The following is a 26,250-nucleotide window of genomic DNA, read 5'->3' as shown; positions in this document are numbered from 1 at the left end:
GCTTAAAATGACAGAAGTTTATTTTTTCACAGTTCTGGAAGTCAAGCCCAAAGTCAGTATCACTGAGCTGAAGTCAAGGGGTTGCCAGGGCCATGCTCCTATGGAGGCTCTAGGAGAGAACTTGTCCTTGCCTCTTGCAGCTTCTTGTGGCTGTCAGCATTCATTGGCTAGTAGCCACATCATTCCAATCTTTGCCTACATCATCACATTGCCCTTTCGTCTTCTATGTATGTCAAAGCTCATTCTGCTCTCTCTCTTATAAGAAAATTTGTAATCACATTTAGGGCTCACTCCAATAATCTAGTATCATCTCTCCATCTCAGGATCCTTAATTTAATCACACATGCCAAGCACAAACTTTTTTTTTCTATGTAAGGCAATATTTATAAATTCCAGAAATTAGGAAGTGAATATCTTTAGGGAGCTGTTATATAGTATATTGTACAAGTCATGAGATCATAAGAGCTTTTAATTAAGTATAATTACTTAGTACTAAATAATAAGTCATCAGAGTTTTAAAAATTTGGTCTGAATTTTCTAATAGTAGCTGTACCATTTAGAAATTGTATTCAGCTCTTTGTAATGGAGCATCACCCACTGACTACCCCTTTCAAAAAAAGGTGACAAACAAGATAAAAGATAAAAATTTATTTAACTTTTATGTAAGACCATTCAGAAGAAGGCAGCTCTAAGGTATTTTCAAGGACACAGTGTATTTCAATTTTTATGTTCTGTCACACTTGGATTCCATTCTTAGGGTCACCTCAAGTTCCAAGATGGCTGCTGGAGTTCCAGGCGTCACATCCAGATGCTGGGCATCAGAGAGGCATAACCTTCTGCTTACATCTTAATGTCTAGAACATACTAGATGCACTGAGATGCAAATTTGGAACATATGGTTTTCCTTCTGAGCATATTAGACAGTTTATTTTTCTAAGGGAGAAGGAGATGGTTATTGGAAATTAATTAGCAATATTTCTACAGTAATAAACATTCTTAAAAACAAACATTTTTGAGAAACTTCTTTTCTTTTTTCTTTTCTTTTTTTCATATATATTTAAAGCTTATAATGTGATGATATGATATATATACCCATTGTGATATGATTACCAACATCAAGATAATTAACATATACATTGTCTCACATAATTAACTCTTCTCTTTCTCTCTCCCTTTCTTTCTTTCTTTTTTTCTTTCTTTTTGTGGCAAAATCCCATAATATCTACTCTTAGCAAATTTTAAGTATACCATACCATATTATTAAGTATAATCATCATGCTGTACATTAGATCCTCCAAACTTGTGCATCTTACAACAAGAAGTTTGTGTCCTTTGACCTACAGCTCTCACTTTTCCCTCACCATGGTCCCTGGCAACCACCACACTGTTTCTATGAAATCATCTTTTCTGTTTTTTAAAGATTCCATATGTAAGTGATACCATACAGTATTTGTCTTTGTCTAATTTATTTCACTTAGCATAATGCCCTCCAAGTTTATCCATGTTGTCTCAAATGGCAAGAGTTCACTCTTTTTATGGCTGAATAATATTCCATTATATATATATACATATACACCACATTTTCTTTATTCATCTAGTGAGCAGATAAAAACATTCCTGCTTTGTCAAAGATTAGTTGGCCATACGTTTGTGGGTCTGTTCCATTGATCTGGGTTGGGTGTCAGACTTTAGCTCAGGTCAAGATCTCACAGTTCTTGAATTTGAGCCCCACATTGAGCTCTCTGCTCTGACAGTGAAGAGACCGCCTCAGATCCTCTGTCTCCCTCTTTCTCTGCACAAGAAACAAAGCCTCCAGCTTTGGTTTCCTTTTTCTTTTTTTTATGCTCTCTCTTTTTAGTTTTATTTTTTAAATTTACATCCAAATTAGTTAGCATATAGTGCAACAATGATTTCAAGAGCAGATCCCTTAATGCCCCTTATCCCTTTAGTCCATCCCCCCTCCCACAACCCCTCCAGTAACCCTCTGTTCTCCATATTTAAGAGTCTCTTATGTTTTGTCCCCCTCCCTGTTTTTGTATTATTTTTGCTTCCCTTCCCTTATGTTCATCTGTTCTGTGTCTTAAAGTCTTCATATGAGTGAAGTCATATGATATTTGTCTTTCTCTGACTAATTTCACTTAGCATAATACCCTCTAGTTCCATCCACATAGTTGCAAATGGCAATATTTCATTCTTTCTGATTGCCGAGTAATACTCCATTGTGTGTGTGTGTGTGTGTGTGTGTGTGTGTGTATACATATATATATATGTATATATATATGTATATATGTGTATATGTGTATATGTGTATATGTATATATATGTATATGTATATATGTACATATATACATATGTACATATGCCTGGGCGCCACCCAGGCGCCCCAGGGCTCTGTTTTAAAAGACATTGGACAATTTTGATGCAAGAGATGGGCATGCTCAAATATTTACAGTCTTTAAGGAATAGGATGAATCTCAAAGTATTTATGTGACCATGATAAAATGATTATTTCCTGCTTGCAGCTGCAGAATGAGAGTCCAGAAATCAAATCCAACTTTTGAAAGTGCTGTCTCACTTTTCTTTTCACTTATTTTATGTTCATGTTACGGCACAGATGAGAAAAGAGTACGGTCCCCATAAGTGACGTGGAAAATCTAGGAGTATGTAGGAGACATGGAGAATCCCCAATTCTGAAATCCTTCTGAACTCCACCTCTAAACTTCCTTTTCTAAGGAAGCTACACTTCCTTTCAGAATCTCATTAGCATTGTTCCCTTTAGGCACCCCTGCAGTGTTTTCTACTGATAACTGTTTTCATTGATAACTCAACGTGGTCCCTAAGAGTAAACTGCAGAATCAGAGTGGAAAGAATTCAGCAGCTATAGTCAAAGGAATCATGGGGATCAGCAAATTCTATAAAATGTGGCAATATTTGTGGGAATGAATTTTGAGGATATTTAATCAAGCAGGGCAAAACATGAATTTGGATCAAGCCAATTTGATCAATGTGTATTTACTCAGCAGGCATTCTGTATAAAATGTATTGGCATGGGCATGATCCTAATACAAACTTGGGTTGCCCAGATGCTGACTCATGCTAAAGGATGACAAAACGGTTAGAGGTCCCTTGGCATAGCATAGAAGAAGGGACTGAAGACACAGAAATGCTGAATCTGACCTATCAAATATATCTCCAATGGGGCTCAGAGTCTTTCAAAAGCAATTTACTAATCATTCCAACAGGTCGGAGTGCTTCTTACAAGAGTTTTCCCTGAAGTGGGCTTTCTGATCTCTGTGGGGCTAAGAGTCCTAGGGAGATTCCTCGGGTGGTAGTAATTCACTGCCAGGAGCAAAGCTGGCATTAACAGATCTTAGGGAACGGCTAATTCACAGATAACTCTGGCTATAGTTTATCGTGGGGCTCCTGGGAGTGCAAGCAGTGGACATTCCACTAAGATGTATCCCACCCTCCTCAAATCCAAGTTTAGCAAGCAAAGACCTGCATCAAGCCACCATGCTAGACAGTCACAGTCACAGACAGGAGTTAGTTGGTTCCACCGAGCTTCTTTTTTTTAAATTTTTTTTTTTAACGTTTATTTATTTTTGAGACAGAGAGAGACAGAGCATGAACGGGGGAGGGTCAGAGAGAGAGAGAGGGAGACACAGAAACTGAAACAGGCTCCAGGCTCTGAGCTGTCAGCACAGAGCCTGATGCGGGGCTCGAACTCACGAACCGTGAGATCATGACCTGAGCCGAAGTCGGACGCTTAACTGACTGAGCCACCCATGTGCCCCTACCACAGAGCTTCTTGATTGAAGAAGAGGTTGGGTTCCTCAAGAAAGATACTACAGTATTACCAAATATGGACACTGTGCACCTTCCTTCTGGCCTTCCCTGTAACCACTCCCCTAGTAACTGTGTCCTGGAGAATGAGAAATATCCAAACTTTTCAGAGACTATTGGAAACTGGCTCTGATGAGAACTATAGCCTGGTGGAATGCCACTCTTATCTGCCAGAGCAGAGGCTTATTGGGAATAGATGACGTGTGAGTTTATGCGTTTTTTTGTAATTTTTATTTTATTTATTTTTATTTTTATTGTATTATTTTTAATGTTTATGTTATTCTCTCTCTCATGCAGAGAGAGAAAGAGCTGCATGAGTGGGGGAGTGGCAGAGAGAGAGGGAAACAGAGAATCTGAGGTGGGATCTTCACTGTCAGAGCAGAGCTCAACGTGGGGCTCGAACTCAAGAACTGTGAGATTGTGACCTGAGCTGAAGTCTGACACCCAACTGACTGAGCCACCTAGGTGCCCCTATTTATTTTTAAGTGTTTATTTATTTTGAGAGAGAGAGAGAGAGAGAGAGAGAGAGAAAACGAGAAAGGGGGAGAGGGGCAGAGACGGAGGGAGAGAGAGAATCCCAAGCAGGCTCCATGCTATTTGTGCAGAGCCTGATGCGGGGATCGATCCCACAAACTGTGAGATCATGACCTGAGCTGAAATCAAGAGTTGGATGCTTAACCAAATGAGCACCCAGGTGCCCCTGATGTGTGAGCTTCTGACTCCTGTTTGCCTCATGGTAGGCAGAGAGGGACCCAAGCTCATCCTGTAGATAGTACTCTAGCTCTTGAAAGTATTATTGGAATACATGACCTTAGTGAACTGTAGGATCTGCACAATGGCTCCCTTCCTTGTTGGAGTAATCATTACTAGAGTAGGAAAAACCAAGAGGGAGCCACTGGTGTTTTCTCTCCCTAACAACAGTGTAAACATGAAATAAAGCTGCTCTTCCAGTGAAACTATATCAAAGACAAGGAAGACACAGAGTTGATGATTGCTATCATATTCCCATTCTTTCTCCCATCATTTCCTATTATTTTCACCATTAGAATGGAGAATGCTGATGGACTAGGGTAAAGTTAACAGGGTGGTGATTTCAACTTAGCTGGTATTCTAGAGATGATCTCCTTACTGAAGCAAATGAACACATCTCCTGGCATTTGTTCTGCAGCTACTGATCTGGTGAAAGCATTTGTTCCATTTAGATAAACAGGTTTGCCATCATATGGAGGTAAGTAGCACAAGTCTAAAGTGATGCCAATTCTCTGATTCTGGATCATAACGTATAACCTGTATTGATCTTGACCAGTGGTTGGCAAACTTTTCTATAAAGGGCCAGATATAAATACCCTGGGTCCATATGGTTTCTGTTGCACTTTGCTGTTATAGCACAAAAGCAGTCATAGATGATATGCAAATGGATGAGTGTGGTTGGAGTCCAACAAAACTTTATTTACAAAGCAGATGGCAGGCTGGATTTGGTCCATGGGCCGCAGTGCACCGACTCCTGGTCTTGGCCATCAGCATCTACAGGACATCATGTTAATCCCGACAGTAATGACAATGTGCAGACAGGACCTGGGGAGCAGGAGGTGGCAGATGTCCTGTGACAGAGGATAGGAGATATATTCTGAGAAATACAGGGGCTTGCCATCCCAGTGAAATTCCGGAGGGGAGTTTAATAATATAGAAAAATGAAGGTTAAGTTCTTCATCTTGAGCTCCCTATCACTAACAATGAGGCACAATGTTTGATGAGTTTCTTTGGATTTTGGAGCCAGTATGTATCATATTTAGGTTGCTTTGCCCATTTACTAGGAAGTCTGAAAAGTAATCTGTGGCCCCATGGTGTGTGTGTGTGTGTGTGTGTGTGTGTGTGTGTTTTACTGTGTTTACAATAGTCTTTTCTACACCTGAGCAGAGGACATGTCTTCCTGTGTGTACATGGAAATGACAGTGGACATGAGTACGGATGGTGTCAGACTGGCCTGAAAGGCAATATGCCTACCTATCTCTATGAGTAACTTATGAGTCAGGCTTCTGGAAGAACTGTGGTGAGTATTACACATCACAGAACCCCAAGAGGTGAACAGGGATCTCAGATTTCCTTTTAAATTGACTAACAGCTTATCTCATCTTGATGTTAAGAATTGTTCAAGGAGTTTGCTCATTCCAGTGTGAACCTACCTTTTACTTATGCAGATTGTCCATAAGAAACTTGTTTAGTTTTATATGCGTGGTGAAAGGGACAAACAGATAAGAAAGAGGGCAAGTGGCAAAGAAATTGACATAATCAGTGATGGTATAAAAAGTTATTATCTCCCCTATTAAAAAAATAATAAATGGGGGCGCCTGGGTGGCTCAGTCGGTTGGGTGACCGACTTCGGCTCAGGTCATGATCTCGCAGTCCGTGGGTTCAAGCCCTGCATCGGGCTCTGTGCTGACAGCTCAGAGCCTGGAGCCTGTTTCAGATTCTGTGTCTCCCTCTCTCTCTGACCCTCCCCCGTTCATGCTCTCTCTCTGTCTCAAAAATAAATAAACATTTAAAAAAAAATAAATGGATAGTTAATGTAAAACATTGCAAGAACACAGAAAAGCACAAAATTTCTTTTTTTCACTTAGAGATAACTACCATTAACATATGACCCATTCCAATCTAATCTCTATTCTATGCTATGCCTATATATATGTGTATGTGTATATGTATTTAAACAAATAATAGTGCATATGTTTATTTATTACCAATTCTTGAAGTTTGCATTATAGTGAACATTTTTCCATGTCAATGAATATTCTTATAACATGACTTTTGATGGTAATATAGAATTTTCTTTTTTTTAATGTTTATTTTTGAGGGGGGGAGGGGCAGAGATAGAGGGAGACAGAGGATCCAAGGCAGGCTCTGTGCTGACAGGAGACACACCTATGTGGGGCTTGAACTCATGAACCACAAGAATCATGACCTGAACCAAAGCTGGATGCTTAACTGACTGAGCCACCCAGGAGTCCCTAGAGATTTTCTTAAATGGAAAAAGCAGTACATTTCTCAAGCACTGATCTATTGTTTTTACACTTAATAACCCGTGCTTCTTGTGGAGGCTAGCTGCCAGGATAGAAAATTTTATGGATATGCCCCAAAACAAGCTATCACCGTATATGGCTTTACCAGATCACTGAGCATTATTGGAGGGCATCTGAGGTCAAGAGCTATTCTACTAATTGAAATACTTAAGATATCTTTTTTCTCTGTAGATTTCCCCAATTCCCCTTTTTGGCATTAGTCACAGTAACATTCATGTCATGTTTTAATGTAACCCATGTCAGTTCTGGGAACAGCATTTGTGAAACAATGTATTTTACATAAAACACAAAGCTGAGTGCAAAACATATCTATTACAATGTCACAGATGTGAGTCATTCACCTCGTAGATACTTATTGGGTGCCCAAAATAAACAGAGCAGTACCTTTATGGGTGGGCACTATTCCACTGAGTTTCCACAATGTGCAAGGATCCTAAGAAAGAGTTTCTTTCAAACAGTGTATTATCTCTAGAGAGGGAAAGGATAGGGAATGAAGACGAATTAACAGTACAAAAGAAGTCACATGGCAGTATGCGATGATAGGCACAGGCAGTAGGGGCTGTCTGCATTTAAGACCCATCCCTGAAGGTTGGAACAGTCAGAAAAGGCTTGAAAGGATTGAGAAGACACAGATGAGAGTGGAGAGCTTTCAACAAAGGCTAGGAGACAAGTACATGTATCCCTGGGTACAATATAATCCACCTCACCAGAAGAAGGTGTGGGAGTCAAGTCTGAGAGAGTGCCAAAGAGTGAGGTCCTTGAATGCAAGGCCATGGGAGGCAAACTCACTGCCAATGTCCTACAAAGAGGCTTTTGAGCAGTAGAGTGACATGGTGGACTGAATACTTCATGGGACACAAGTTAGTTCTTAGTCTTAGGTTCTCTGACATCTCTTCAGAAGGACTGTGAACTTATGTTGGAAGTGAAAATTGTTTACCCATCATCACTTTATTCCTGTTCTTTGATCAAGATCTACATGCAGAAACTGGTCCATTAGTAAAATAGTTAGGTTGAACTTTGGGCAGTGGCAGTGTTGGTGCCAATGAGGTTTACATGAAGCACCATTATTGCTGGTTGAAAACTTTTCTGGTTATAAATTCATATGTAGAATTTGTAAAATTAAATTAAAAGTTTCTGTAATTGGTCCAGGTTTTTTCAGTGAAGTTTCTCTTTTTGTCTTGGTACATTTTTATATTATAAACCAAATGTAATATCTTTGAAGACATTTTGAAAATAGAAACAAAATCCTATAACCAAATTCTAAACATAACTCTTTAAATTTTACATGTCTTTCCAGTCTTGCCAAAATGTATGTTGGTTTTTACCCATTTGCAATGACATCTTAAAAGCAATATAAGTATGTGAACCTAATATACCAAAAACATGTTAACTGATTATTGAACTTAGAGTGTATAATTGAGTTTTAATTATTATTTTTTTTTATTTTTATTTATTTTTAAGTTTTATTATTTTTGAGAGAGAGAGAGAGAGAGAGAAAGACAGAGGGAAAGTGGGGGAAGGGTAGAGAAAGGGAGACACAGAATCTGAAGCAGGTTCCAGGCTCTGAGCTGTCAGCACAGAGCCCAACTCAGGGCTCAAACTCTCCAGCCATGAGATTACGACCTGAGCCAAAGTCGGAAGCTCAACTGACTGAGCCACCCAGGCTACTTTAATTATTTTTTAAAGTAATAGTTACACATAATAAAAACGTACCTTTCTAGAGAAAGGTAAAGACTGGCTGTGGATCGCTCTCTAATCTCTGGCTTTATGTTCCTCTCCATAGAGCCTGACTGTCATTAGTTTCTTATGTAGTCTTCTAGAAACATCTGAAGGCCAAATACACAGAAACACACACGCACGCATGCACATGCATGCGCACACATATACTATGTGTGCGCGCGCGCGCGTGTGTGTGTGTGTGTGTGTAGTAGCCTCTGGATGTGTATAGATAGAATATTTACCACAGGTGCAACCACCTGCAAGGAAGGCCTGTGGTATGCAGGGTGTACCAGAGTGCCTTGCATAAGTCCTTGCTTTTGCACACCGACTTACACTTTGCTTTTTTTTCTCAAGTAATGTGATTTGGATATTGCTCCACATCACCACACACCAAGTGCTTCCTTCTTCTCAACAGTGCTGTATTTTAACCACTTCCTGCACATGGATCTTTAGGCTGTTTCCATTTTTTTTTTTTTTTTTTTTACTATGAACAATGCTCTAACAAATATCCTTACACAGTGTGAAGTTATTGGTAGCATAAATGTCTAGATGAGGAATTCCTGGTCATCTGCAGCATCATATACTGGAAACAGTATATGCATATCAAATTATGGTCAGTAATATTGTTATTGTTTACTGTTTTTACTCCCACCAACAATGTATATGAGGCCTGTTTCCTATACCCAGGCCAACGCAATATATGTTTATCAGTCTGAAGGGTGAAAAACTGTCTCGATTTAAATTGCGTTTAATCTAAAAAATTTTTAAACTGTAGGTTTTGAGTGCTTTTGGGTAAAGTTTTTCCTGTAATTAGACAAGCAAGCATCATCCATGAACCTGGATGTGAAGTCTGCTTGAGCCTTGCCTGATGGTATGAGAATTTAGAAGAGCTGGGCAAGCGGGGAGCCTGGGTGGCTCAGTTGGTTGGGCGGCCGACTTTGGCTCTGGCCATGATCTGGCGGTCCGTGAGTTCGAGCCCCGCGTCGGGCTCTGTGCTGTCAGCTCGGAGCCTGGAGCCTGTTTCAGATTCTGTGTCTCCCTCTCTCTGATCCTCCCCCGTTCATGCTCTGTCTCTCCCTGTCTCGAAAATAAATAAAACGTTAAAAAAAAAAAATAAAAAGAAGAGCTGGGCAAGCGAGGGTTCATCTCTGCCTGTTTCACATCAAATTCCAGGTACCTTTCCTGTCTCCCAGCTGAACCCGCACATCTGCAGAATCACGCAGAGTAACAGAAATAATGGGAAGGAGAAAAAAAAACCGATATTTTAAAGACCATTTGATCTGGGAGAGGCTTATAGAAATAAGCATTTTTATTCACTATTTCTTGCTATTTCTGCGTTCCAGTTGTCAGGAATTACCGCCCTTTACACTGCGTGTAGTTAGCGAACCTCAGCGGAACTGAACCTGTTTTAAGAATTTTTTTTGGAGAAAATAAGAGTATGCTGTAGGGCAAGCTAGTTTGCAAATTAGTCCCCCCCCCCCTTCATTATTTATTTTGAGGAATTGGACCTGCAAGACAGGAATATGTGTGTCTGAATAAGATCTTCAAACGAGGCTACTCAATGTTCAACGCAGAAGCCTCGAATACATCACGCAAAATACGTTCCAAAGAGAAAAATATAAAGCCTCCCCGAAAAAAATCTTGATCTTCCTCTCCATGCGTAGGAAAAATCTGTATTATTGCAAAAATATATGTCCATCCTCACTGGATCCTGTTCTATTCTCTTTCAATAAGCTTTAGATGCTAAAAAAGTGAAGAACAAGGTTTAGTGAGGTTAACACCTAAGTGCAAAGCGCAAATTTAGATTTGGGCCCGGAGCTGTGCAATCCCGATTTGCACGTCGAATCCTATCCCTACCCAGGCAGGGGAAGTACCCGCTTTTATCTTCAGCTGTTTTAAAAGCAAGCGGTTGTTAACTCCCCCCCAATTCTGCCTTTTGTGTTAGCTGCCTCGGAGTTGCCCCTTCGCAACCTAACGATCTAGGGTAGAAAACACCTTGGGGCAGCCCCACCGCGGCCCGTCGGCGGGGGCGGGAGGGGGGTGTCCCCCCCCCGCCCGCTTCCGGCTCCCGCGCCCGCGCCCCGGGGGTTAGTCTCCCGCCCCCCGCTGCCGAGCCGGATCGGGGCGCAGGGCCCCTCTCCAGCGCCCCCTCCCCGGCGCGCTGCGGCTGGCGCTCCCCAGCGCCCCGCCTGACGCTGCAGCTGGGCCGGCGATTCGCCATTGGATTAAAAATAGCAGCGTCTCTCCCCCCCCCCCCCCCACGCCCGCTCGTCCGCCCCAGGCCCCCGGTGCCCGTTCCCGCCCCGCGGCCCGCTCCGCCCGCCAGCCCCGGCTCGGCCCCGGTCGCCCGCGCAGCCCGCCGCCGCCGCCGCCGCCGCGGGCAGATCCAGCGCTCCGGCTCGGCTCGGCTCGGCTCGGGTGCGCGCCGCGGCCATGCAGCGCCGGGGCGCCCTGTTCGGCATGCCGGGCGGCAGCGGCAGCAGGAAGATGGCTGCGGGAGACATCGGCGAGCTGCTGGTGCCCCACATGCCCACGATCCGCGTGCCCAGGTCGGGGGACAGGGTGTACAAGAACGAGTGCGCCTTCTCGTACGACTCCCCCGTAAGTGAGGCTCGGCGGCGCTCGCGGCGCCTCGGGGGAGGGTCGCGGTGCCAGCGGCCTGTGGCGGCCGCGAGCCGCGGAACTGGGCGGCACGTGAAGCCGGGGGAGAAGATGCGCAGTGGCAGCCGGGGGACCTCCTCCCGCGGCGGCGGAGTTGGCTCAGGGGCACTGCAGTTCGGAAAACACTTAGTGAGCGCCTGCTGCGTGCCGGGCGCTCCTTTCCCCGAGGCTGCTGCAGCTGAGCACTGGGTCGCCGAGGCTTAGCTCCGCCAGCCTTCCTAGGCTGACTGGGCCCCAGCTCCCAGCTGCCTGGCCCCGGCTCCCAGCTGCCTGGCCCCAGCCCCGCCACCGTTTGAAAGGTAGATCCAATGGAAGAGTTCCCTGATCTGAACTGCACGTTGCGGATGATTTGCGTCCTCCCCGGGGCGAGAGTGGAGAGCGGGCGGGTGGACCGCATCGATCCCCCGTAGACACGCACAACCCTTCTCTTTCTGGGACCGTTTGCTCTGCCCAGGGATTCCCGCTCCTGGACGATTCTGATTTCCTCGCTGAGCTTTTCTATCTCCACTTTGCATTGCTCCCCCACTCCTTTTCTTCCCGTTAGAATGTCACAGGAAACCTTCGGGTGCCTCCAATTGGGCAGCAGAAATAGGGGGTCTACTGGATTATTACGGTTCCTTTAAGTCTTTCCCCTTCCTCTTCTAAATGAGTAGCTGGGGCTGAGATGCATTAGTATAAATTATGAAAAGTTTAGTCGCGGGTTGTGACCTGAGGCTGGAGGGGGAAGTTACGACAGATCACCGCCTTCCACCCAGGGAGGTTGGTGGTGTTTTTCACCAGGTGGTATGTATATGTGTGACAAGGAAAAGGAGGGTGAATGTCCCTTTCAAGAGTCAGATGGGCTTCAAAGTGACTCAGCTGTCTGGCGTTTATCATGTCTTTTTGAGGACCAGGTTATTTTTATCCACCCACTTTAGATCTCATGTGTCACCGGCAGATCTCAATGCAACCGGGAGGTGCATTGGATTAGAGGGACTGAGGCAGGTTTCAAACAATAGTCTAACACATTTTATTCACATTATGTAGAGTATCGTTGGAGGGGGAAAAAAAAGAAAAACCAAATGAGAGGCCAATTTTCCAAAGTATCCTTTATTATCTGGTGGGTTGATATTGGCTGATGTCAGAGCATATTTGTTTGTTATACATTGGAGTCCCAGAATTAATATCCTCTCTCTAGGATATTTAGTTTTTCTTTTATGCTAATTTCAGATCATTTGGGGGATAAAAATTTTGCTTCTCGTTCATTATTTATTTTCTTTCAAAAAGGTCTAAGCGGAATGAGATGGTTGTATTTAATACTTACGTATTGTGATCACACTACTTAAAGTGACTATCAGCGGTGTCATTAAATCCTGTTCTCCACAAAGTATTTGAAAATGCCATTTTCAGATTTTGTGTCTAGTGATGGGCAGGTTCCCATTAATAGCTCCTGAGGGTGGAGAGGGATGATGGTCTTCCCTAACTTAAGCAACTGACAGATTGTGAAGTCCAAGAAGAAGAGAGTGGCCTAGTCTTTCAGGGTAGCACAACATGTAGAGTGGATAAAGCTACTTTTACTGTATTTGATCTGTGCTGCTCTTCAAATTCTTAAAACTTTGGTATTAAAAATCTTTACCACATTATATAGTATGTGGCAGGTGTGAAAAAAAAGCTGATTGTTTTAATTCACTTCCACAAATAGTTACTGGGAGTTAACTGTGTGCCAAACACTATTCTAGAAGCATCGTGTCCAGTGTAAAATGATGATTTCATTCATGTCACAGTAGTTCCTTGGGGAGACTGGGCTTATTTACAAGGCTGATGAATCATTATATTTCATTATCTATGGGGAGAAAGAGAAAGAAGGTTTTATAACAAGTGATGTCAAAACACTATGTATGATAACGCAAGATCTTTCTCTCTGATACTGCTTCATCATGAATCACATACAGGTTCTTGAGCACCTACTGTGTGCCAGCTCCTACATGCTCAACTGTAAGAGCCAAACAGTTAAATCCACTGGTGCCAAACACACCAGAGGCTTTAATCTACAAGTGCCATAGGACTGTGGTAGAGGAAAGGCCAAAACCATGTGAGTGGAAAAAATTATCATCCCAGCATTGGATACTTTTGAAACTAGCCATAGGTAAAGAGGGATAGAAATAAAAAAGACCAACATGCAGTAAAGGTAAATCACATGGGCAGACACGTAAAGTGTGAATATGTTCTCCTTATTTGCCTGTGATGTATTGGGAAGAAAAAGATTGATTTAATAAGTAGTGAGGTCAGAACCAAGTAAGTAGAGAGTAGACGATGAGAGCCTTGAATACCTACAACAGGATCTTGATTTTATGTGGTCAGTTATGGAAAACTATAAGTTATGTGATTTAAAGTGGAGTTAGAGGAAGACTACATTGGTCATTTTTTTTATTATGTGTCTACTATGTCTCAGGCGTGGTGTGAACAACTTTGTTATTCCTCACCTGTGTGGGTATGAGGATTGGGTTGTACTGTATGGTAACATTTCAGTGTTCCTTCCTTTCCTTCCTGTCTTCTAGGACTTTGCACATGGCAGATACTCAGTAACACTTCTGGAATGAGTGAGAATTTGTTTTCTTCACCTACCAATTCATCCCAATTTCATCCCAGGCCCATCTTCTCACCTTGACCTACAGGTTCACCTCTCCATGACTTGGTTCATCTTGCAAGATGTGTAATGGGACCTTCCTGGAGAGTGAGGACTTTGCATCTTTATCCCCAGCTGCTGGTGCAGCATCTGGCATATGTATATGCCAGGAACTCAACTAATGCCTAGGAAATGTATGAATTACATGTGGTTATAGGTCCTGAAAATGCTGAGGATACAACATATAAGAAACAGTGTGAAAGGAATCATGTAGGATTATCATGTAAAATGTGGTGACTTTATTGACTGTGGGGGACAGATGTGAGAGAGAGAACCAGACTGGCAGGGTTTGAACCCAAGCTCTGTCTCCCAGCTGTGTAACTTGTCTGTGGTCCAGTTTCTCCCTTTGTAAAATGGGGGCAATAATAGAACCTACCTCATGGAGTTGTTTTGTGGATTAAATAAATTAATATGTGAAGAGTGCCTGGCCAAGTAGTAATCACTATGGGAAGAAAAGAAAGAGATAAAGAGAGTCAGTCACGGGTTGTAAGCCCAAGTGTTTGTCTTCAGAGTTATATAGAAAGGTTGGTGTGGTTAAGTGAAGACATTGGTCTGCACTTTTCTCACAAGCCTTCCTGGACCACCATATAAACTCTACTTCTCTCCTTGGTTGTCGAATCCCTCATTCATCTGCATACACTCTGTCCTGCCTCCCCTCAGCTTCTAGGTTGCCAGCTCTGGGGAGGCCAGTCTCTGGGTCTCCAGTGGCTAAGACTCATATTTCCTTTCCTGGAGCCACCTTCCTTTCTTGATCATCTTCGGGAGTCTTTCTCAGCCTTCCCTTTCTACTTGAGACTTCATCCCTTTCTCTGAAGCCCATTTTACTTAGAGTCTATGTCATACAACAGAGCAGTTAGTTACAGTCTGTCTTCCATAGTTTGTCATCACTTCCTTCTCTTTTCACTTAACTGGAAGTTTTAAAACATCTGCTAGATGTGAAGCTTTTTGCCAAGCTTTAGGAATAGGGACAAGGAGGGCCACTGTTGTGCTATGTCCCTTCCCCACCTGTCTGGATGTGGAGGGCTTATCTTATGCCTTGTCTTAGGTGGGGTCAACTGAAAGACTGAGACAGGAGCTTAGCATGGGCAGTTTATTTTGGAAGGGTATCCCAGGGAACATAAGAGGAAGAACGTCCAAGGGAATAATAACAAAAGGAAAAAGGGAAAGCCAATCCAAGAGTGAGTTATGGAGCCTGCTGCCGCAGTGGACCACTGGTGCTCAATCCAGCCAGGGACTCCCTGGGGAACTGTTGAATGTATCTCAGTGTCCTCCGCCTGGGACATGGACGAGGGGAGTGTTTATCCACTGGCTCCCGTGGTCTGTTGATCAAAGGTGCTCCAGGAGTGAAATGCTCTCACTCTTCGAGGTTTGTATTTGTGCCAGAGGGGCTGAGCAGGCTTCCCAGCACCAGCAGCTGCTGAGAAGAGAGAGGTCTCAGGCCACACCTGCTGTGACAAGCAGCTGCAGAGGTGGCTCGAGAGGATGTGAGAGTGCCTCATTCCTCTCCTTCCCTTCCAGCATCAGCATTATTTTGTCAGAGGGATCTTGTTTCCCATTCTCTGAAGCTCTGAGGCCCCTTGGTGATGTTAGGGGTTGCTGGTTCTCCACATTCCTGAAAGTCTTTGTAAAACTCTGGGGAACTGGGGCCTCATGGTAGGGGCTGTTTTACATATCCATTGGGAAAGGCTTTGCAATCCTTTACTTGTAGGAACAGTTCCTGTTAGGGACTCACTGTGTGCTGCCTTCCAGGCAATGAGACTTGTCATCATGGTGGTTACTGTAGGGGAAAAATAATTTGGGATCTGTGTAGAAAACTCCTTCTCCTAAGGGATCAACAGATACAAGATAGTAAAACATTTATTTTTTCCTCTTTGAAGATATAAACAAACTAATTCTAATCAGGTTTACATATTAAAAGTTCCTTTCTAAAAGCAACTAACAAAAACATTTTTTTTAAGTTTATGTATTTATTTTTGAGAGAAAGAGAGAGAGAGAATCCCAAGCAGTCTCTGCACCAGCAGTGCTGAGCCCAAAGCAGGGCTTGAACTCATGAACCGAGAGATCGTGACCCAAGCCGAAACCAAGAGTCAGGTGCTTAACCGACTGAGCCACCCAGGCGCCTCTAAAACATTGTTTTATAGCAATGATTCTCAAGATTCTTGACCCCTGTATACTCAGATATTTTCAAGGACCCCAAAGAGATTTTGTGTGGTTTCTATTTATATTTACCATATTAGAGATTAAGACAGAAAAATTGAAAACAACTTCCACTCTGTTAGTTATTAGGCTGATGATGTCATCAGATGTCATGTAGTCTTCTGAAAAATGCCCCTGTACGCTCAGGATAGAACAGGAGTGAAAAAGGCAGATAAGTTCATGTCATGAAAATAGTTTTGACCTTGTAGATCACTAAGGGTTTGGGGGCATGACAGGTCATACTTTGAAAACCCAAGATCTAGAGTTTAGGTAAGAAAAGTACAACTGGCTGCTTCAGTAACACATCTCACCTGTGTTGTGGCTTTTATGGGTTCATGTTTTCACATATGTGGGGATTGAATAATTGATTGTTAATCTTAGCTCAACTATAGAAGTCGTATGTGTCACGTACATTATTTTTTAAACTCATGCCCATTTTTTTGAAGCAAATTAAAATGTAGAGAATTTGACTCCTTTAGAAAAAAATTACAGCTACTTTGCTGGGAATTGTTGGCCTTTTTGGAGATGAGAATACCTTATTCTTCTGTGAGTGTCACTGTAATGTGATCTGGCTGGGCTGTTTCTCTGAGAACCTAAAATTTTAGCACCCTGTTTTTTTCCTTTGGCCACTGGCTGGGAGATTTTTGTCCTCTTTTGCCGGGAAAGGGAAGGTCTGCCCGCCAGTACTTGGGGAGCAGGGAACTGAGTGGGAGGAGAGCGCGAGGATGGTCTTGGCATCTGGATGTTGGATACTGGCTGGATACGGTCTCCCGGTCCTCAACCCGTTTTGTTAAGCCATCTCCCATGTTGTAGGGGCTGGGAACCTGGGCACTACAGTTGCCAGAATCCTTTGACAGGAGGATTCTGATTTCGGTTCTGCCAGCGAGAGTTTCAGAAGAAGCTGCTACTGCTATTGCAGCAAAGGCACATACCAGATGTGGGATTTTCATCAGCTTCGGAGTATCCGTCTGGGACTCAGAGCTACCTCAGCCATGGGGGAGCTGGGATCATCTTTGCAGTTACTTAAGATGCTTGTGCATCTTGATTTCCTGAACATGAATGGTGGTTTCTTTGACCTTGGCTCTCACAGCTCCAGCCATGATTGTTATGCAAACCTCTAATGCCCTGTGTTAAACGCCTCCCTGCCTGAAATACCTAGAATAGTTGGTATTTTGGGTCTACATCTGGACTGATAGACATACATTACACATACACCTCTAAGTCTCCATGTATTCAGAATGGAACCCTTATTCCTACCTGAACTCCTTGTCCCACAGACCCGACTGCTGTGTTTTTACCTGCTTCAGAGAATAAATCTCCAGGGGTTACCAGTGTGGGAGGCACCACTGGGAGTGGAGGAGGGATTTGGGTTTCTGACTGCTTACCTGGATGGATTTCCAAACCTTCCTTCTCCCTTTTTCTTTTTTTTAAATGTTTGTTTATTTTTGAGACAGCACAAGCAGGGGAGGGGCAGAGAGAGGGGGACAGAGGATCCGAAGCAGGCTCCCACGAGCCTGATGTGGGGCTTAAATGAAGTCGTATACTCAACTGACAGAGCCACCCAGGCGCCCCCAAACTTTCCGTCTTGTTTTACCCCTTGTTTCACCCCAGTTTCCAGAGTTACCTGGAGCTTCCGGTTGTGGAGCCTTTTGGAAATTCAGGGGTATATGTAAGATAGGGTCTTGGTTTTCTCTGTTGCAGGCCTAGGGTTCAGCTTTGTCAGCTCGTCTTAGTCTTTTAGTGCTTCTCCATCTTCAGTCCTGTTTCTATGGTTTATGTGTTTAAAAACATAATATTTTGCGGGGTGCCTGGGTGGCTCAGTTGGTTAAGTGTCTGACTTTGGCTCAGGTCATGATCTCACAGTTCGTGGGTTCAGGCCCTGCATCGGACTCAGCACTGACAGTGCGGAGTCTGTTTGGGATTCTCTCTTTCTCTGTCTCTCTCTACCCCTCTCTGATTTGTGCTTTCTCTCTCTTTCTTTAAATACACTTTAAATTTACACTTTCTTTAAATACACTCTCTTTCTTTAAATACACTTTAAAGAAAATAACATTTTTACAGTTCTTTTCTTTGGGTTTCAGAAAGGAGTGAATGGATTTATTTGTGTAATCTGCCCCATGTATGCTAGAATCCCACTTTTCCAAATGAGTAATGAAGAAGTCATTTCCTATCTCTTTTTGGCTGCCATTAATTACCTTTTAAGTTGTATCGTTTTTAGAGTTCAGGAGTGTAAGGGACGATGCTGATCCTGTCAGGGAGCCTTTTGGGAAAGTTTTTGTTCTCAGTTGTAATGAGTCTGGACATCTGTGCAACTCCGAATTCTCTTTCCACTCCCCTGTGTTGTCCTTCTGTGGGCTGGAGCTCCGTAAAGGTGCTGCACTTCATTTAGGGCCACAGGCTAGGAGATGTACAATATTATCAACTCTGCCTCCCTCTCCCTCTCCTGCTTTTAAAGAAACTGTGAAATACACATAACATAAAATTTGCCATCTTCACCGTTTTTAAGTCTGCTGTTCAGTAGGCCTTAGGTACGTTCACACTGTTGCGAAACCATCACTACCAGCCATCTCTGGAACTCTTCATCTTGCAAAACTGAAACTCTGTCCCCCCCTTAAACAATAACTCCCCATGCCCCATCCTCCCAGCCTCTGGCAACCTCCATTTTATTTTCTGTTTCTATGAATTTGCTCTAGGTCCTGTATCTAAGCAAGATCACACGGTCGTCATCCTTTTTGACTGGCTTATTTCACTTGCCGTAATGTTTTCAGGGGGTGTTCATGTTGTAGCCTGTGTCACAATTTCCTTCCCTTTTAAAGCTGAGTAACATTCCAGTGTATGTGTATAATGCATCGTGTTTATCCATTCACGTGCCACTGGACACTTGGGCTGTTCCCACTCTTTGCCTGTTGTGTGTAATGCTGCTGTGGACATGGTGTGGTTCCCATTAGAGACCAGGTTCTGGTGTAGGCTCCTCTCTTATCCTCGGCCCAGGCCCAAGCCCTCATCATCTCTTGCCTGGACTCTTGCGCAAGAAGCTTCTTCACTGACTACTTTGCGTCCCTTCCAGTCTGCCATCGTGCATTCAGTTTTTCTAAAACATGGGTCTTACCATGCCATTTCCCTGCCTAGATGTTTTCAAAGCACCATTGAGACTTTCCTAACACAGCACCTCAAATCAGTTTACCAAGTCGATCCAACTTTCCCTGCCAGTGTTGTTACTTAGCACCCGCCCTCTACTTACAGTCCCTTTGGCCAAGGGACTTTGCCTTCTTCACACGCTCCATGCTTTCAGCACTCCATGTGTTGGCTTATGCTCCTCCCTTGGCCTGGAATGGCTTCTCCCAACCTCTCACCCCCCCTGGGAAAACCCCACTGATCTTTAAAAACCAGCTTGGTTGTTCTCTGTGAGGCCCTCACCACTGCCCCTCCTCCCTCCAGCTGAGTTAGACACTTGTTTTCCTGTGCTTTCAAAACACCCTGTACATCTCCATCATGGTTGGGATACTGCTTGTCGAGGACATGGAACAGTTGGGGTCTTAGAGAATTAAAGGGAAAAGAGAAGACAGAAGACTGTGCCGTTTGTAGACCTGTGCTAGTCATGCTGCATCTGTCCCTTTTTTTCCCCCTATTTTTTAAGAATCATGAGCATATCTTTTGGAATAAAAAAATGTTATTAAAATTAACCAATACCATATATTATTCTGTCATATTATAATCTGAAAAGTTGTAAGCTTGACCCTTGTCAAGCTAGGGAAAATTGTCTTGGGTACTTGCTGAGTGTTTTGTGTGTTGTGATTCTAGATGCCACAGGGATCTTGGTAGAGGTGTTCACACATGGTGGCCCTGAGGGAAGTGACAGGAGGGCTGGTCTCTGTGGATGTAGCCCAGGCATCTGTGCTGCTGCTCACGTCCCGTATTGTAGGCCGTCAGCCCAGGACTCCCCTTGTCCCGTGCATAGGGAAGATGGGGACAAGAGCAGCTATTTTTAGGGCTGGAACAGGAGGTCAATACAATAATGACAAGAATTGAATGAATCTGAACGTGCCTGCAGACTAGAGATGTTGCTTGAGGTGCACAATAGTATGTGCTTCCTGTGATGAGATTAAAAATAGAATGTTTTGGGGGCACCTGGGTGGCTCATTCAGTTAAGTGTCCGACTTACGATTTCAGCTCAGGTCATGATCTCGCGGTTCATGAGTTTGAGCCCCACATTGGGCCCCACACTGACAGTGCAGCGCCTGCTTGGGATTCTTTCTATTTGTCCCTTCCCTGCTTGTGCTCCTGGGCTTTCTCGCTCTCTCTCTCAAAATAAATTAATTAATTAAATAAAAGTTTTGTGTTAATTAGCAAGCATTAATACTTACTTAGAACCTACAATGCATGTGGCACTGCCCTGGGAGAGTTTGAGTATTTAGGAGGGAAACAGGACCACAGTAAAGATGGGTATGGCATGGATGTTTCTAGCATGGTGGAATATGAGTGCCAATTTTGTGTATCTGTTAGGTGTCAGACACGGTACTGGGTAATTTTATATACATCTCATTTAATTACAGTAGTAACTGGCTTGTAAATTATAACTACTATTGTTACTCTATTTTACAGAAGAGGAAACTGAGAGTCAGAGAGGTTAGGTAGCTTGTTCAGGGACTTGTTCAAAGACTGGTATATGACACAGAAGTGACTTAAGCCCTGATGTGTCAGGAGGTTAGACCCTGCAGCACTAAATAGGGTATTTAAGTTTTAAATAACATGGCACTTGTAATGTATGGAGATTTCAGACATGAGAATGAATAATCAGTAAAATCTGGCAAAGTTACTGGTCTGGACACCTGGATGGGATCTGAAAAAGTGGCATTTTGTGGGAGGAGGGGACCGAGGCACGGAGCTGGGACTGAGTTCCGCACACATGTAAGGAAGAGGGGGAGACTGGAAAGCAGGACTGAATCCTCTGTGGGTTGTAATGGTGGGTCTTGTAAGGTTAGGCCGGATGGGCTGGCCAGTTATGAGCTAGGGGACAGTGGTTATTTGCTGTGGCTGTCCTGGAAGTGGAGTGATAAGCGAGGTTGAGAGGTGGGGAGAGCTTGAACGCGAATCGAGCAAGGGCTCCTGTAGTTTTGGGGGTGGGTACTTTCATTGGGGTGATGACAGTGGGGCTAGAGATGGCAGGGTGGCGGGAACAAACTCAGAAATTTTGATCAGTGTAGCTTAGTGACCGAATATGCGGTGGGTGAAGGCGTGGAAGGAGCTGGAGGTGACTTCAAGGCCTGGAGCCTGACAGAAGGAGTGCATCAAAGGCATACATGAGGTAGGTGAGATGGTCAGTCAGGTGGGGGAGTACTGCGTGGAGAAACTCAGGAGCTTGGGGCCCTGTGTCCTCCAGGAATTAGAAATTTGAACAGATAATCACGTTGCACGAGCAGTCATAGATGGAATACATGCAGACTTTACTGTTTTATGAAATAAAATCGCTAGAGTAAATCTGCCCCATATGGACTCCATGGGCGATTGGCCTAGAGGCGAATAGCTCTTGTGAGTTGCACTTATGGAAACTTTCTCCTAATCAAACCAAAGGTTGCTTTTTTGGTCTTGGTTAATTTTTTGGGTGTGGCTATACAGTGGTGACCAGGACACAGATGTCTCTGTCCCAGCAGCTGTTAGAAATAGGCTTAGGGGCACCTGGGTGGCTCAGTCATTTTAAGGTCCAACTTTGGCTCACGTCATGACCTCACGGTTCGAGCGACAGAGTCCTGCATGGGACTGCACTGACAGTATGGAACCTGCCTGGGATTCTCTCTCTCTCTTCCTCTCTCTCTCTATCCCTTCCTCTCTCTCTCTCTCTCTCAAAAATAAATAAATGAACTTAAAAAAAAAAAGAAATAGGCTTGGTGGTCTATTAGTGGGATTCGTGGATTGACTGGCCAAGAGGAAAGAGGAGCAGGCAGGGGTCAAGGGTGAAAGTAATTCACCTATTGTATCCTTTAGGTACAGCTGCTGAATTGCTCGTTTGGACGTGCCATTTAGGTAGGTTCTGCCACTGAGTCTCCAGCCTGAAGCTTTGGAAGGAGCCCCAGCTGATGTGCACTATATGTCTAGGCCTGCAGCGGGATCACTGACAGATCCAGCCTAGTGGCCGGACATCAGTTGATGAGGGTGGGTGAGCCGTGGGGCTGCCAAAGCCTGCAGCTGCTTCGCCAGGGTCTTGGACCCCAGCACGTTGGGTGTCGCTGCTGTCTGGTCAGGGAGCTGTCAGCCTGGAGCAGCCATCTCCCGGGGACCCCAGCCGTTCTTCCGAGTTTGGGAAGTGGAGATGGCGGGGACTGCCGAAGCCTCTCTTCTCCCCTTCAGGACAGCATGGCAGAACACCTGGCACAAGCCACCTACTCGTATGCTCTCCTTTGCCTGCCCGGTCTGCTTTCCTGGAATGAAACAGCTTTGGTAAAAAAAAAAGAAGAAACTGCTCTTTTCTCCGAGCTCCCGTGGTGGCGTGTGCTTACTGACAGCTGCCCACCTAGCTCCTGCCACCAAAACAGCATCTGCTTCTCTGTTGCACCAGGCAGCATGTGGAGGGCCAGACTGGCCTGGGTTCCACCCCTCCCCCCTGCACTGTTACTACTGAGTAGCAGCATGACTTCAGCTGGTGCCTTACTTTCATTGAATTTCGCCGGGCCTTTGTCTCTGTAGTTCCTACCTTGCAGGGTTGTTATAAACATGGCTTCCCATTAAACCTACTTAATGTTATCTACCTCTCTAGTGGGATTTCGTGGCAGGGATCCTTCTGAGAAGAAGGTGAGATGGGAATTTATAGGGTCTTGGGGTTGCCAAGGAGAGACATCCCGTACTTGGCAATTCTGCATGAGGTTCTGCCCTACAGCAGAAGCCTTGGACATGAACGTGTGCTGGCTTCCTTGGGCGGCGGGTACTCTGTTCAGCGCTATTATACTCAAATCCAGCTCATAGTGATGGGCTTTTATGGGTTCTCCTGGAAACCTAATCCTCACATTTAATAGAGTTTGTCAGGGGAAATGCATCCTGAAGAAAGCCATCTCTTTTTAAAAATGAGAAGAAATGAGTATAAAAGGTTTTTACCTTTGACAAGGTAGTTTCACATTTTCTCTTCTTGTGTGTCAGCTGGGAACTACTTAGGTGGATCGTGGCTTCAGTTTAGCACTGCTGAGGACGCTCACCTCAGTGTCTTCACTCTGATGATTTTTACTCTGCCCATGTGTCCTATGAGCATCATGGTAGCTGCTCCACAGGCCTTGCCCTAACCCTTCCCCAGCCGTTCTGGTGACAGCATCCTCATTGCTCCAAATACCCAGAGCAAGGATTTGGTTTTATCCTTAGGAAAAAAGTTAATACATGATGCTTCAGTGGAACGGTAAATTTGTGGTGTGTCAGAACATAGCTCTTTGAACTCTGCCTTTAGCTGTCTGGGTTGGCTGCATGGCTCTGAGGCATACGTGGGAGCCCTCTGCAGAGAGGAAAACGTCAAAGTGGGAGCAAACTGGAAGAATCATCACTGCATCAACATTTCTAGTTTTTCTTAACACTTCACGGCTACAAGCATGATTTATCGATGTTCAGCAGAGAGACCTACACTCTCCTGGGATTATATGCATTTGGTGTTTTCTACTTAATTTATTTGGATAATTTTATTTCAGTGGATTTGCTGTTGGAAGCAAGGTTTTATAGTTTGCAAATATTGCATTCTGGAAGTTCTGTTCTACTGGTGAACTATTTTTTGACAGTGCTTTTTTTTTTTTTTTACCATCACATTTCTGCTTTCTGTGGATTGCATGCTGGCTGCCCTTGCTCTGGAACCTTGTTTTACTTTCTTATTGCACATTTGTTTCCCATCTGCCTGTACTTAGTTTTTGCACTTACAAACTCTTGTCTGTTTGTTTTGCTCTAGAAGCCAGAATGTATTGGGAATCTGTGCTCTGGTCATTGGAATATTTATATCTACCATTCAGATATATGGAAGTACCTGCGGGGCAGAGTTAATAGACAGGTGGTTGCTTGATGGAAGCAAGAGTTGAGCAGAGAGAGGTGGGTAGTCTTACGAGTCTAAGAGTTAAAACAGGAACTGTCCTTGATCCTGCTCTTTCCCACAAACCCCTACAATCTAATCCATCTTCTTTGCTTAAGGGTTCTATCCTAAAATTATAACCTGCATCTGCCAAAGTTTCCCCATCTCTGCTATGAGTCCCCTTCCCTGACCTCCTGCCACCTCCCCCAGGCTAAGCCACCATCTTGCCTTACTTAGTTAGACAAGGACTGTCTAAAAGAACTTTCTGTGATGATGGAGTTGTTCTGTATCTGCACTGTCCAATATGGTAAGCCCTAGCCACATGTGGCTATTGAGCACTTGAAATGTGGCCAGTGTGTTTAAGAAACCGAACTTTTAATTTAACTTAATTTAGATCTAAATATTCACATGTGGCCAGTGGTAGCGTGGGTCTAGATTGCATAGCCTCATGACTATATACTCTCTTGACCCCCACCCTATAGATCCCTCCGGTAGCCAGAGTGATCTTTTAGTAGGATTAAATGTCATCAGAGCACCAACTATGCTTCTCTCTCTCTCTCTGCTGAATAAACGCCTCCTGCTCGACACCCCACCAACTTCTCTTGCCCCCAGAGAAGGCATCACAGCTTCCTTCTCTTTTGTAGCTGTTTTGCCCTTCACACAGACGATCTCTCAATCTCCCTTCTGTAAACATGCATGGTGTCTACCTGAGCTGGGGTACAGTGTCCTTGATTTGTTTCATTTTTTTTGTTGTAATCACATTCTCATCTGTCTCCCTGAGATTATATTCCTCATCACCTCTTTGTGTGTTCCCAAATTTCCTTACCTACAGCTTTTGAAATAATCTCTTAGTTTTTTCAGGTCACACTTTTATTGTGAGTTGCAAGAAGATACAGACTCTTAAAGCTATGAAGTTGGTTGTTAAAGCCTAAGGAAAGCTTGGGTTAAGAAAAGGGAGCATTTGTTCTATTATGTGTACGTACATTTGGTTCTAAACATATTTAATTAAGAAAAATTTTATTGTTTTTTACTATTAAAAAATGAATCAATTAATTTTTTTAATGTTTATGTATTTTTGAGAGAGAGAGAGAGAGTGAGCTGGGGAGGAACAGAGAGAGAGGGAGACACAGAATCCAAAGGGGGCTCCAGGCTCCAAGCTTTCAGCACAGAGTTTGATGTAGGCCTCAAACTCAACGAACTGTGAGATCATGACCTGAGCCGAAGTCGGACACTTAACCAAATGAGCCACCCAAGTACCCCTGAATCAGTTTTTTTTGAGAGATTGAGAGAGAGCATGTGGGGGGAGGGGCAAAGGGAGAGGGAGGGAGAGAATTTCAAGCAGTGTGGAACCTGACATGGGGCTCGATCTCACAAACTGTGAGATCATGACCTGAGCTGAAGTCAAGAGTCAGATGCTTAACCAACTGAGCCGTCCAGGTGCCCCCAAAAAGGAATTGTTTTTTCTGAAGAAAAATGAGAAAATGCCAAAAGACAACATGAGGAAAGCAATCCCACATTATCTCTTCATGCTGAGATAACATCACATGCCGCGTAGTGCATGCATGTTGTGTCCATTGTAACGTCATATGCAGGTTTGTTGCCTGCTTCTTTCACTCAGAAATACCATGTGCTTTTCCTATATCAGGAATTACTCATTACAAATCAATTTTAATGGCTGAGGAGTGTTATATTTCATGAATGTACCATATACTTGGGCATTCAGGTTATTTCCTTTTAGTGTTACAAGCAGCTTGTCAGTTGATTTCTTTTTCTTTGCTTTTAAAAAAATCAGTGTTCTAGAAAATACTGTGTTGTCCTTTTCATCTGCCTTTTGCATGCGTGTGTGAGTCACAGTCTTCCTGGGTGTTAGTATGTAATTTGTCCTGGACGTGGATTTGTTGTGACTCCATCTACCTACATCATGTTTCTCTTTGCGGCAATGACCGCTTGTTTTCCACACTGTTCAGTGGTTATAAAAACAAGTGTTACGCAGCGACTCTGTTTCCTGAGTGCACTGTTCACACAGGCTCACTCTCCCTTCCTGTCTTCCAGCGGAGGCT

General features: G+C 43.9%; 1 protein-coding gene and 1 non-coding gene across 2 annotated transcripts in view; both read left to right on the top strand.

Annotated features, from left to right (window-relative positions):
• The first annotated feature begins 7,933 nt into the window (after positions 1-7,933).
• Positions 7,934-8,073, top strand: LOC122230779. The gene has a single exon (XR_006207865.1). It is a non-coding gene; the product is annotated as a U4 spliceosomal RNA (small nuclear RNA).
• A 2,957-nt stretch (positions 8,074-11,030) lies between these two features.
• The window catches only part of USP13 (ubiquitin specific peptidase 13), a 119,359-nt gene continuing 104,139 nt past the window's right edge, over positions 11,031-26,250 (top strand). Inside the window, exon 1 of the mRNA XM_042998705.1 lies at positions 11,031-11,240. Within this exon, the coding sequence (XP_042854639.1) occupies positions 11,073-11,240 (168 nt within the window). The 5' untranslated portion in view covers positions 11,031-11,072. The remainder of the gene's footprint in view (positions 11,241-26,250) is intronic.

The sequence above is a fragment of the Panthera tigris genome, chromosome C2 (assembly GCF_018350195.1).
Source record: "Panthera tigris isolate Pti1 chromosome C2, P.tigris_Pti1_mat1.1, whole genome shotgun sequence".
Classification (NCBI taxonomy): Eukaryota; Metazoa; Chordata; class Mammalia; order Carnivora; family Felidae; genus Panthera; species Panthera tigris.
The sequence above is the reverse complement of the archived record's forward strand: the minus strand, read 5'-3'. Positions and strand labels throughout refer to the sequence as shown.